This window comes from Drosophila tropicalis, unplaced genomic scaffold, assembly GCF_018151085.1.
Source record: "Drosophila tropicalis isolate 14030-0801.00 unplaced genomic scaffold, ASM1815108v1 contig_593, whole genome shotgun sequence".
Taxonomy (NCBI): Eukaryota; Metazoa; Arthropoda; class Insecta; order Diptera; family Drosophilidae; genus Drosophila; species Drosophila tropicalis.
In genome coordinates, this window is record NW_027173070.1 from 11,636,834 (window position 1) to 11,648,572 (window position 11,739).

At 34.4% G+C, this 11,739-nt stretch overlaps 4 protein-coding genes across 5 annotated transcripts in view; 2 read left to right on the forward strand and 2 right to left on the reverse strand.

Annotated features, from left to right (window-relative positions):
* The window catches only part of Mmp2 (Matrix metalloproteinase 2), a 94,479-nt gene extending 91,261 nt beyond the window's left edge, over positions 1 to 3,218 (forward strand). The window contains exons 6-8 of one of the 2 annotated variants that reach the window (XM_068289072.1): positions 109 to 743; positions 1,440 to 1,581; positions 1,648 to 3,218. In XM_068289072.1, coding sequence (XP_068145173.1) covers positions 109 to 743; positions 1,440 to 1,581; positions 1,648 to 2,195 — 1,325 coding nt within the window. In that variant the 3' untranslated portion in view covers positions 2,196 to 3,218. The remainder of the gene's footprint in view (positions 1 to 108; positions 744 to 1,439; positions 1,582 to 1,647) is intronic. The other variant, XM_068289073.1, reaches the window with a different exon arrangement.
* Positions 3,219 to 6,282: 3,064 nt separating this feature from the next.
* Positions 6,283 to 8,939, forward strand: LOC137575856 (retinol-binding protein pinta). The gene is made up of 3 exons (XM_068288570.1): positions 6,283 to 6,420; positions 6,889 to 7,263; positions 8,233 to 8,939. Exons 2-3 carry the CDS (start codon positions 6,950 to 6,952, stop codon positions 8,858 to 8,860), a joined length of 942 nt encoding a protein of 313 aa, XP_068144671.1. The 5' UTR covers positions 6,283 to 6,420; positions 6,889 to 6,949; the 3' UTR covers positions 8,861 to 8,939.
* On the reverse strand, positions 8,862 to 9,953 carry LOC137575857 (glutathione S-transferase theta-1-like). The gene is made up of 4 exons (XM_068288571.1): positions 9,750 to 9,953; positions 9,583 to 9,685; positions 9,195 to 9,511; positions 8,862 to 9,132 (listed from the first exon to the last, which is right to left on the reverse strand). The coding sequence occupies exons 1-4, from the start codon at positions 9,865 to 9,867 to the stop codon at positions 8,984 to 8,986; spliced, it is 687 nt and encodes a 228-aa protein (XP_068144672.1). The 5' UTR covers positions 9,868 to 9,953; the 3' UTR covers positions 8,862 to 8,983.
* Positions 9,954 to 10,119: 166 nt separating this feature from the next.
* Positions 10,120 to 11,139, reverse strand: LOC137575858 (glutathione S-transferase theta-1-like). Its single transcript, XM_068288573.1, has 4 exons — positions 10,971 to 11,139; positions 10,801 to 10,903; positions 10,419 to 10,735; positions 10,120 to 10,352 (listed from the first exon to the last, which is right to left on the reverse strand). The coding sequence occupies exons 1-4, from the start codon at positions 11,086 to 11,088 to the stop codon at positions 10,204 to 10,206; spliced, it is 687 nt and encodes a 228-aa protein (XP_068144674.1). The 5' UTR covers positions 11,089 to 11,139; the 3' UTR covers positions 10,120 to 10,203.
* Between the last annotated feature and the right edge of the window lie 600 nt (positions 11,140 to 11,739).

Sequence of the window (11,739 nt, forward strand, 5' to 3'; positions counted from 1 at the left end):
TGACGCCATTTTTATGCCACTTACAAAGTCGTCATGGCAATTTTCCCCCTTCCTCCAAAATAAAAAAAGAAACCCCCTTATCATGTCTCATTCATTTCTCGTTTCTAGGAACCAACTTTCTCAATGTGGCCCTTCATGAATTGGGACATTCTTTGGGTCTGGGTCATTCATCGGACTCGAATGCCGTTATGTTTCCCTGGTATCAGAATAATGAAGTCGATGGCAAATTGCCCGATGATGATCGCAATGGCATACAAGAGCTTTACGGAGCCAAAGACAAGACCTGGGGACCCTATCGACCACGTACAACCCCAACAACGACGACAACAACAACAACAACTACAATGCGTTCGCTTGTCTATAGACCCAATTATCCGCCACGACATCCCTACAATCGGTCGGGTGAAGATTACGAGCGTGCCAGACAAGAGCGTGAAAGGCAGGAACGCCTAAGACAGGAGCGTATAAGACAGGAGCGTGAGCGACAACGTGAAAGAGAAAGACAAGAGCGCGAACGTGAAAGAGAACGCGAAAGAGAGCGTTTAAATCGTGAAAGACAAGAGCGAGAACGCACTGGAGCAACAACCACAACGACAAGAAGACCAAGGCCCTACTCAACAGTAGGATATCGACACAACACCCATAAACCGCATAAGCCACGGAAACCGAAACCAAATTCCTGTATGACTACCTATGATGCCATCTCCATGATACGCAGTGAATTGTTCATCTTTAGTGGGCAGGTGAGACACTCAAAGCTTGACCACAATTAGATAATGTAGGATTTTGTAACTAGTGTAAGCGACTAGGCTAAGTAGTAGATTAAAATGAAACTGTCTTTCAGAATAGTTTAAACACAAGAGCAAAATTTAGAAACTGTAAGACAACGAAACAACGATTCTCCTTTCAGCAATTTGCTGATGCTTATGTCACTAGAATCCTTTTCTTAGTTGTAATTCTCAACTGGTTTAAGCGTTGCAGTAGTGATATGGCCTTACAATTCTAGAGTGGCAAGCAGATAAGAGACTTTGGGAGATCTCGAAATAGCTAGATAAGCAACCAGTTCCCTGATTTACTTTTTAATGAGTGACTATGTTCATTTACTCAGTCACTCACTGAGTCACTTGTTCAGTTGCCTCACTGACCAGCTGAATTGTTCAATTGAGTCACTAACCTACTTGTGACTTGTCACCCACTGGTTCATTTTACTTTATTGTAGATGGAATATTTTTAGAAAAATAGCTACTGAATCCTTAAGGTACTGAGTCAGTAAGTGAACAAGTTAGTGAGTTAAAAATAAAAATGCCTAGTTAAAATATTCCCTATATTTCAATATATTAGATTGATTTACTTAGTTACACCTGTTTTATATAAATATATCTAGTATTGTAATTTAATACTAATATCATAAAAATAAAAACCCAATTTTTCCCATATAGTTCCTTTGGCGCATAGGTAACAACGGCTTATATCCTGGATATCCAACGGAAACACGAAGACATTGGTCAGCATTACCTGAAAATTTTGCACGAATCGATGCAGTTTATGAGAATAAACAGCGACAAATTGTATTCTTCATAGGTAAGTGTGGTGAAAATGTCCTTAATAAGTCTTAACTTACAACTACTTACTTGTATTTTATTTCAGGTCGCGAGTACTATGTATTTGATTCAGTTGAAATAGTACGAGGTTATCCACAACCATTGACTAGTTTGGGTCTGCCACCATCTTTAAGCCACATTGATGCCGCCTTCGTTTGGGGTCACAATAATCGAACTTACTTAACCAGTGGCACCTTATATTGGCGCATGGATGATGCCACCGGTCAAGTGGAACCCGTGGACTATCCACGTGATATGTCCATTTGGTCTGGTGTTGGTTACAACATTGATGCCGCCTTCCAATATAAGAATGGCAAAACGTATTTCTTCAAAAATATTGGCTATTGGGAGTTCAATGATGACTTGATGAAAGTTGCCCATGCCAGACCCAAGCTATCATCACGTCAATGGATGCAATGTGCTCGCAGTATCAATGATGTTGATGAAGATCTACGCTATATCCATTCACCGTTGGTCTCTAGCGAGGAAGAACAGACAACCGAGGACATTAATAGTGGATCAAGAGAAAAAACCATCAATATCAGTCTATTCTTAATAATGCTAGTAACGATGACATTTAATCGGAGCAGTTAAAATATAAGACATCATATTTCTAGTAATCAATATAATAATAGCTTAAGAGCCATGACATACAGGGATTTCTTTGCATCCAGTTTGAATTCAAGCTCATTTACATATATATTACATATATTAAATATAGAGTCAAATCTAGACTGTCGGACAGTCTAGTATTCCTCCAAAAAAGAAGAAGATGACAACAAACCACACCCAAGCGGCCTTATCTAGCTTCTACTATGCAGACAACCAAGTGAGTCGTCTTATGGGTTAATTAGATGGAAAATCTAGGTAGGGATTAGCATTTTTTTTTTTTTGTTTATTTTGCACAAAACTTGCCAATTGTGCATCAGATATTAGATATATGTAATGGGGCGATTTGATAGTTTTGAGACGAAAGACATTTGGTTGATCTCGAATGATAAATAAACTTCAACTGAAAGATCTAAATCATTTAAGGATTTGAAAAATATTCCAGAGACTCGGAATCTGAATTATAATATTTTGTAAAGTGATTTTTAAACTTCAAAGTTCTTTTGCCATGACTCAAGGCTTTCGGAAAATATCTCAACTACACTGGAAAAATTACTTCAAAAGTGAGTTTATCGAGTTCTCCTTACTTTATACTTAAAAAGAAAGCGAAAAATTTATGAAAATTTCCTCCAGAAGTCACTGAACTATTAAATCGCTTCCATTATAAACAAGTATATACATATATATGAGATATTGCTACATGGAAAATGCATTTTTCCATTACCACAACTGCCTTATATGTAATTAAGTAGAGTATTTGCTATCAGAAATAGAAACGAATTCCATTCAATAAGCACTTTGCTACTTAATTTGTCCAATTATTTGTTTTCAATTGTCATGCGTGTAATTTTTTTTTTGTTTCCTTCACTCTCTAATATTTTATTTATATTTAAATAATGTGATATTATCATAAATTTCATAAGTGAAATTGAAATTGATTAAAAAACAAAAACACTTTGCAATGATTGAGTTAGTTTTTAGCTATTTGTTTTATTTAAAATTTTAGTTTATGCATAAGAAAAAAATATGTTGTACGGATTTTTATTTAAGATGGGATAAAAAACAAACAACAAAAAAAAAAAACAATCTATACATAAAGTATTTTATATAAAATAAAGAAACTTTCAACAAAAATATTGCAATTTTACTTTAACTGAAGAAAGCTTTGAAATTAAAACTTTGGAAGGAAGGACAAGGAAGATAAACTGGCCAAAATGGGCCAAAATGTTTTGCCAATTTCTTAGGGTGAGGTGGTACATTAAAGTCGCCAAAATGTATGTATGTAACAGGCAGAAGAAAGCTTTTTCGACCCCATAAGGTATATTCTGGATCAGCACCAGCAGCCGAGTCGATCTATCTATGTCTGTCTGTCCGTATCAACACCTAGATCTCAAAGACTATAAAATCTATAGTCACCAAAGTTGGTGTATAGACTCGTGTAGTATGTATAGTAATCAAGTTTGTTTTAAATTTTTGCCACTCTCACTTCCGCCCTAAAAGTGTTTTTCTCAAGGACTATTCTAGGTAGAGACATCATATTCGGTATGTATACTCGCTTAGTAAAGGCGCAGACTTTGTATGTGTAAGAATTTTACAGCGCCTTCCTCCTTTCCCGTAATCGAACCAGAAATAGCCAACTTATGCAAATTTCAAAAGGCTGGAGACTTTTACTTACTTCATTTCGCTTTACTTTTTGGTAGTTGAAATTCCCAACCAGTTTTAGCGCTAAAGACATGGTATGGCCATTTCACTTCTGATAATAATAGAACCTATCGCTTGTATTTTAAACCTATGAAATGCAGTTAAGTCTAAAAAATCTCACTAATTTCAAAATTTCCAAATTTTTTTTCGAGCGAGAACAAAATCAGAATGGATCCCTGAGTGTGCAACCCATTTTTGAGTAATTTTGTCATAAATATTGCTTTGCGGCTGTAATCAATAAACAGTTAAGATAATTTATAAGATTTTAAATAACAAATTGTTCATAAGAACTTATGTACCCAAATATGAAGTACATATGTACTTTCAAATCACTATTGTTCACATTGTGAATATCACACCTAACTAATATAGATATCAAAAAATTATAAAATGATTATGAATTTCGTAATAAAAAATTTATGTATCGTTATTGTTTCTTAAGCAATCGTCATCATGATAAACAAATTTTATATTCAAAACCCCAATATTTGAACTTATCTACATACATACATACATCCATAGATGTAGAAATATGAAAGCTAAAGTGAAACATTTGTTATCATTTATCCAACAAAAAAAAAAATGACTTGACAAATATTCCAACACTCTCAGCTACTTTTGTCAACTACTTTAGAGATAGGTCCTACATGTTTAACAAATACACAGAAACATTTTCCTACCAATTCATACATATGTATATATAGAGATACGACTTGCCACATTATCATATATTTTTTTGTACAAAAAAAAAAAAAAAAAGGTTCAAATAATAAAAGTAAAAACAGATGTATCATGTAGAACGTTTACCTTATCTATCTGCCAATAGACAGTTGAAATTATATATACGTGCATGTGTGTGTGTGTGTCTGTTTGTGTGTGTGTGGATATAACTGATAGCTTAGGTCGATTGCACTCTATGCATTTGTTGTATACTAATAATTCTAATTTCCTGTCTGATCTGGCATAAAAACTTTCCCATACATATTATTGCAAGGGCAGGGCAAAGGTTTATTTTCTGTTTTTTTTTTTTCTTTTTTTCAAAATTGATTTTATATCTTATCTGTCGTTTTAAGGTGTTAAGTGCCGTTTGACACAAGGTTCTAAATTGTATGTATGTATGTGTAACAGTAGCGTAGATCTCACATGCCTCACCTCACCGCCCCCACATTCATTCTCTTAGACTGTTATATTGACTCTTTCACAGAGTGTCATTAGGTTATGCGTCATTGTTCAGTTGTAGGTGGATCACTTGCACAGTGGCTAGAATTTGAGTTATTTTCAGCAAAAAATTTTAAGAACTAATCATAGCATTTTAAGCAGACATTGTCTGATTTGTAAAAAAATTTTCCTTTTGGCAGTTCAATCACATATTTGTAAGTGAAAATGTTCCTCGTATAGGAATGTTTAAAGTGACAATTTAAATATAGTTTTTATTATAAACCATGTTGAATTAGTAATAATTTTAAAAAGAGTATTTACTCTGTATTTGCTTGAAATTACCGAAATTGTTTAATTTTATTAATTTAAACTTTAATTTAATTTTAAAAAAATGTGGATAATATTAAATATGATAATATTTAAATTTTTTAAAATTTTTTAAAATTATTATTATTCAAAGAGATTTTTAAAAGAAAATGATATAAATTGTTTCAATGTAACTCAAAAGAAATATGTTCAGAAAGATATTTAAAACAAAGTAATAAATTGTTACAGTCCTGCCGGAATTTTACTTTTAAATATTAAAAATTAAAAATTTTTGATCAAAAATTAACAAGTCAGTATACTAAATTTTGTGGAAAATCAGCAACAAATTTTCAGAGAGACAGTTTAAATTGTTTTAGTTTTCAAATTTTAGTTAAGTTCAAAAATTTGTTGGTTAAATTTTATAAACATTATATGTTTATTTTCTTACTTCTTTATTTCTTACCTTTTTTTGAAATTTTTTATTAAACGTTCTGACGTTTATAAAAAACTTTATTAAACCCTTAAAAAAACAAATTTTGCCTAATTTGATGTTTTATTTCCAACAAAGAAAACGTTTTAAGATTTCAATTTATGATAAAAAAAACTACAAAAATACAATTTTAAATTTTTTTATAGTATTTTATATAGTATTTTGTGTTTGATATAAATATCAATTTTTTATGATAACCATAAATTAAAGCCCGATTCAATTTTGATATGAATCTTTTTTATTTGGCTCAAAAGTTTTGTAGTTTTTGACACCTGAATTTGCTTTGTGAATCTCTATTTTTGCCAGCTATTTGATGGTATGGAGCCACTGTGTATCGAATGACTAGTATTTGGTGTGACGACGAGACGACCCAAAATCGTAATTCCCCATGCCGGCCCGTTGACAGTAGCGCGCCCACAGTCAAAGTCAACGGTTGTGCATTCAAATTAAACGCCCCGCGCAGTGGTTTATACCATTTACGTATACACATATATATATATAGCATATATCATATCATATCGTATACATAACAAATTATTAAATTAAAGACAATTTGTGAGTATTTATATATACATATGTGTAGAGGTTGTATACAAGTAGTAATCAAGGTTCTGAGCAAACAGATAGGCGGTATGCTTTTGTGTGATAAGTGGCAGTGATATCTAAGCAGGGCTCTTCAACGAATTTGCTAGACAACCTCACACAATTCGCGCCCTTTTTTTCCTCAAGGATTTCTCACTTCGTTTTCCGTCTCTAAAAGTATTTCCCTGTGACTATGACTAACCAACGACGAGATCATATCTAGAAATCTGTGTTAGCTGCTCTAATCTCAAGAAACAAACACTGAACACGAACACCTCGGCTTTTAATCTAAACAAACAAACTATGACGGAACTAATTGACTATCTAATCGGCATTTTGTACGAACACCTGGCCTAAATTATAATGCATAAGCTGACTAATTCACGAAATTTTGCCATTTGGTAACGAAATTTCAATAAATCAAATTTATATCTTGAACAGGTGATAAGACAGATAGACAAACAGAGAGTCACAGACAGAGAGAGAGAGAGAATCAGGAGCCATGTCTGTACAATATTCGAATGCCATACGACCCTTGAGTCCGGAATTAACAAAAAAGGCTCACCAGGAATTGAATGAGGTGCCGGAACGTATACAAGAGGATATCGATACATTACGTTTATGGATCTCAAAGCAGCCACATCTGAAGGCTCGTCAGGATGCTCAATTTCTGATTGCCTTTCTGCGTGGCTGTAAATATAGTCTGGAGAAGACAAAACTCAAATTGGATAATTTCTATGCAATGCGTGGAGCAGTCCCAGAGCTGTATAAGAATCGTTTTGTTGGTGAAAAACAATTGAGCATACTCAAAACTGGGTAAGTACTAAAAGGATGGATCGATCATGGAGAGAGTATGCGGATGTGAGCGAGTATGTGAGCATGTTCAGTAAAATTGTTCAATTTTTTTACTCAGTCACTAAAATACTCACCAGTTTAGTTACTTGGTCAAAGATTCAGTTGTTCAACGACTCACTAGTTAAGTTCTTTCCCGGAGGAAACTCTTTTTTTAGACCAATATGGGTAATTTCTTTCAGTGAGTAAGGAAACACATACAATTAATTGGTTATTTTTTTGATTCATTCGTTTTGCTAGATTACCGACACAATTGTTTATTGACATACGTTGCTGATTAATAGAATTGATTAACTCCTTTAAGTGATAACATAATCAAGCAATTATGTTTGCTGATTTTCTTTTAACTCATTTGATTACTTGTTTAACCGTTTGGGCTGTTCGCTGAATCACTAATTCAATAGTTCTTTAACTTGTTTATTGAATCCTTTTTTAAGTTTTACCCTTATTTATACCCTATTTTTTCATCAATCAGTTCCTTACATAATCACTGACTCGATTGTTCTATGAATCAGTTGTTCACTAGCTAGCTCTTTTGTTCATTAAGTTGTTCTCCTTTTCATTTTTGACATCTCTAATACTTGCTCGCAAAAGGAATCGAATTGTATTGTATTCTATTTAATTCCTCATATTCCAATGAGAGTAAATTTATGTATAGGTAGAAAGTGATCTGATCGGTAAACTTAAATCAAAAATGAAATTAACAATTAACTAGTCACTCATAAAAAGTAGTTTGAGCCAGCATTATCAAGTATACGCACAGTTAACTACGGCCATAAACAACTGGACAAGTGAACTAGTTTTTCTATGGATCTGTTTAACCCAACACTACCAAGTTCAGACGCACTTGGACAGTCACACGCACTCTCTTTCCTCGAGATCAATTTAAAAGATCAATTGATGAATTATCAATTTCGATTTCTTTCGTTTCAGTTGCCTTTTGCGTTTGCCGCAGCCTCTGCAAGTGGATGGACCACGTATACATATCTCACGTTATGGCCAATATGATTCCAGCAAACATTCCATTGCCGAGGTCACTCAGGTCAATACGATGTTAGGTGAAATACAAATACGTGAAGATGATAATGCCATGATATCGGGTTTCGTTGAGATTATTGACATGAAAGGCATTGGAGCGGGACATATATTTCAATTTGATGCAGTGCTTGTGAAGAAATTAGCTGTCCTTGGTGACAAAGCCTGGCCATACAGACCCAAGGGATTTCATTTTGTTAATGCCCCAACCGCAGCTGAGAAATTCATGTCCATAGCCAAGAGCCTGATGAGTGAGAAAATACGCAAACGTTTCCATATACACTCCAAGCTGGAAAGCCTCTACAAATATGTGCCCAAAGAATGCCTGCCCGTTGAATATGGTGGAAGTAATGGCACTGTTCAGGATGTCATAGATACATGGACGGAAAAGCTCCTCCAATATAAGAATACCTTCGAAGAGGAAACCGAATTTGGTACAAATGAGAAATTACGTCGCGGAAAGCCTGTGAATTCGGAAACATTGTTCGGCATTGAGGGTTCCTTTAGAAAACTGGACATTGATTAAGTTAAATTTTTAAATGCTAATGTTACATATATTAATGTTTTGAATAGAACACAAAATTAAAAAAACACAAAACTAAAAACTGGTATAAATGCAACAAATCTTTCGAGTTAAATGTAGAATTTTTTAAATTTTAGCTTTGACTGCTTGCTGTGAGTTTTTGTAGATAAATTGATGGGCCTCATCGAAGTAGGGATTGGATGTTTCACGTACACGATCCAACCACTTGGCCACTTTGGGAAATTGTTGCTCATTTACATTGTATTGACAGAGTTCTATAAAAATAGAAGACAAACTCAGTGACAAATAAAGAGAGAAATGATTTTCAAAAACTTACTTATCTGATTGATTTCAGCGGCACCAAATAAATCAGCTATAGTTAAATTGGAACCAATTAAGAACTCTTTATCCAGCCAGAAACGTTCCAAAGATCCCAGGCTAACATTCACAGCCTTGATCAACTTGTCGACTTCTTCGGGCTTTGGCTTGCCTTTAATACCATTGGCCGGATATAGCCAGGCTTCACGGAAATATTGACCACAAGGCAAACGTACATTGGAATGCTGCCATTCCAAGTACTCATCAATTCGAGCGCGATTTTTCAAGGCCTTGGGATATAATTGTTCACTCAATTGACCTTTGGCCGCAAGATAACTAAAGCGAAGTAGACAAAGCAATTCCGTTTATCATCTCTATCTTGATTTGGGGTACAAACAACTTATTACCGAACCATGGCCACGCTTTCGCTTAAATGGAAGTCATCATCCACCAGGGAGGGCACCTTCTGGAAACGATTGATCTTCTTGTATTCATCAGTCAGCTGCTCACCTGTTGCAAATGGGAAAAATTGAACTCCAGCCGGCTTTTATTTTATAATTTCCACTGTACTTACGTTTCCTCAGAGCCACAGGACAAGCCTCGAAAGGAGTTTTACTCAATTTCAAACTCATCCATAGCACACGACTCGGTTGCGATAGAAAATCATAATAGAATTTTAGCGATTTTGCCATATTTATAAAATTTGTTGACCAAATTCAATTGGGTAAGACCTAATTCAACACCCACCAGCAGCTGTCAGAGCAAAGTTCAACTGAAAAAGTTTTACAACACTAGCCAAACGAGTAGCATATATAGTTATCTCCCTCTCTCTTTCTTGGTCTCTCGAATGCAAAAAGGCGCCAATATTCCAATCAAAATTTGAAATTAAAATAAATTTTAAGAAGCGAACGTTAAACTCATAGGTGACTAGAAATAGGTTTTTTGTTTTGTTTCAACGCTTTGTTACCCATTTTAATTTTAGAATTGAACATAAAATTAAAAAATTACATATAGAAATGAAAGCTCATTTAAAGTTTTGCTTTGGCTGCTTGCAAAGACTTTTTGTAAACAAATTCGTGGGCCTCATCAAAATAGGGATTAGATGCCTCACGCACACGTTTAAACCATTTGGCCACTTTGGGAAATTGTTGCTCATTTACATTATATTGACAGAGTTCTGAAAAATATAAAAAAAAAAAAATCAGTCAATATAGAATAGAAATAAGGAATTTCGGTCACTTACTTATCTGACTGATTTCAGAGGCAGCAAATAAATCAGCTATTGTCAAATGTGAACCAATTATAAACTCATTATCCAACCAAAAATGTTCCAAAGATTCTAAACAAACATTTACATCCTTGATCAATTTCTCAGCTTCTTCTGGCTTGGGTTTTTCGGCAATGCCATTGATGGGATATAGCCAACCATGAACGAAATATAAACCACAAGGCATTCGTACATTGAGATGCTGCCATTCCAAGTACTCATCAATGCGAGCACGATCCTTTAAGGCCTTGGGATATAATAGTTCACTCAATTGACCTTTGTCCGCAAGATAACTAAAAATAAATAATCAAAGCTGTTCATATACATATATTCTTTTCAACAGTTTCAACAATATTACCGAACCATGGCTATACTTTCGCTTAGATGAAAACCATCATGGATTAGACAGGGCAGTTTCTGAAATCGATTGATCTTCTTGTACTCATCAGTCAGCTGCTCAACTGTTGCAAGTGGGAGAAAGTCCCCAGTCTTAGTTGTATTCAATAGAATGGTTTTCACTATACTTACATTTTCTCAGGGCCACAGGACACGCCTCGAATGGAGTTTTGCTCAATTTCAAGCTCAGCCATAGTACACGACTTGGCGGTGATAGAAAATCGTAATATAATTTAAGTGATCTAGCCATATTTACAAAATTTGTTTACAATTCAATTGGACACGATCCCATCTAGCAGCTGGTCAAAGCTTTTTTGTTATGATCAGAGCAAAGTTCACCTGCAACTGTTTTACAGCACTAACTGCTCTGACTCTTTAACTCAAGTGAGCGCCAACATTTGAATCAGAATTCGTTAGAATTATGCGCTAAGCCCATAAGTTCCTAGATATCGTGTTGCAGGCCTTTTTTTTTTGTTTTGTTATCAGCAACCTTGTCGGATCATTGCATCAGCTTTAACTTAATATCTATATAATATCAACACAAAGTTTGAAACGTCAGAGGCCTTCCGTTATCTAAAAACATAACTATGGAAAGTTGTTGTGTTCTATTACACCTTTTAATACCCTTTTAGCCTAAGGCCCTTCTGGTTCAACTTAAAATCAAACTTGTATACAAATATGTACATTATTGAAAAGATCTAATGGGAATATGCCGAGAAGGAAACTGTTACTTCTTCAGTAAAATTACAATACATGTAAGCAATATTTTTACTATAGCCCCAAACTAAATAATGGTAAGTATTTAAATCGGACAATCTTCGTTTGTTAAGGGAATTATATTTTTACCTGAAGACTTGCTAAAATCTTTATTATAACAAACTCTTTGGAAAAGTTGCAACTC

What these genes read in the sequence shown, in the direction of transcription:
- LOC137575858 (XM_068288573.1), bottom strand. Translation starts at nt 11,088, where the DNA reads ATGGCTAGATCACTTAAATTATATTACGATTTTCTATCACCGCCAAGT. An exon ending in TCCTGTGGCCCTGAGAAAAT is followed by an intron (nt 10,904 to 10,970) that starts GTAAGTATAGTG and finishes CACTTGCAACAG; the next exon opens with TTGAGCAGCTGACTGATGAG. An exon ending in CTCTGAAATCAGTCAGATAA is followed by an intron (nt 10,353 to 10,418) that starts GTAAGTGACCGA and finishes TATATTTTTCAG; the next exon opens with AACTCTGTCAATATAATGTA.
- LOC137575856 (XM_068288570.1), top strand. Translation starts at nt 6,950, where the DNA reads ATGTCTGTACAATATTCGAATGCCATACGACCCTTGAGTCCGGAATTA. An exon ending in TTGAGCATACTCAAAACTGG is followed by an intron (nt 7,264 to 8,232) that starts GTAAGTACTAAA and finishes CTTTCGTTTCAG; the next exon opens with TTGCCTTTTGCGTTTGCCGC.
- LOC137575857 (XM_068288571.1), bottom strand. Translation starts at nt 9,867, where the DNA reads ATGGCAAAATCGCTAAAATTCTATTATGATTTTCTATCGCAACCGAGT. An exon ending in GAAAGCGTGGCCATGGTTCG is followed by an intron (nt 9,512 to 9,582) that starts GTAATAAGTTGT and finishes ACTTCGCTTTAG; the next exon opens with TTATCTTGCGGCCAAAGGTC. An exon ending in CGCTGAAATCAATCAGATAA is followed by an intron (nt 9,133 to 9,194) that starts GTAAGTTTTTGA and finishes CTATTTTTATAG; the next exon opens with AACTCTGTCAATACAATGTA.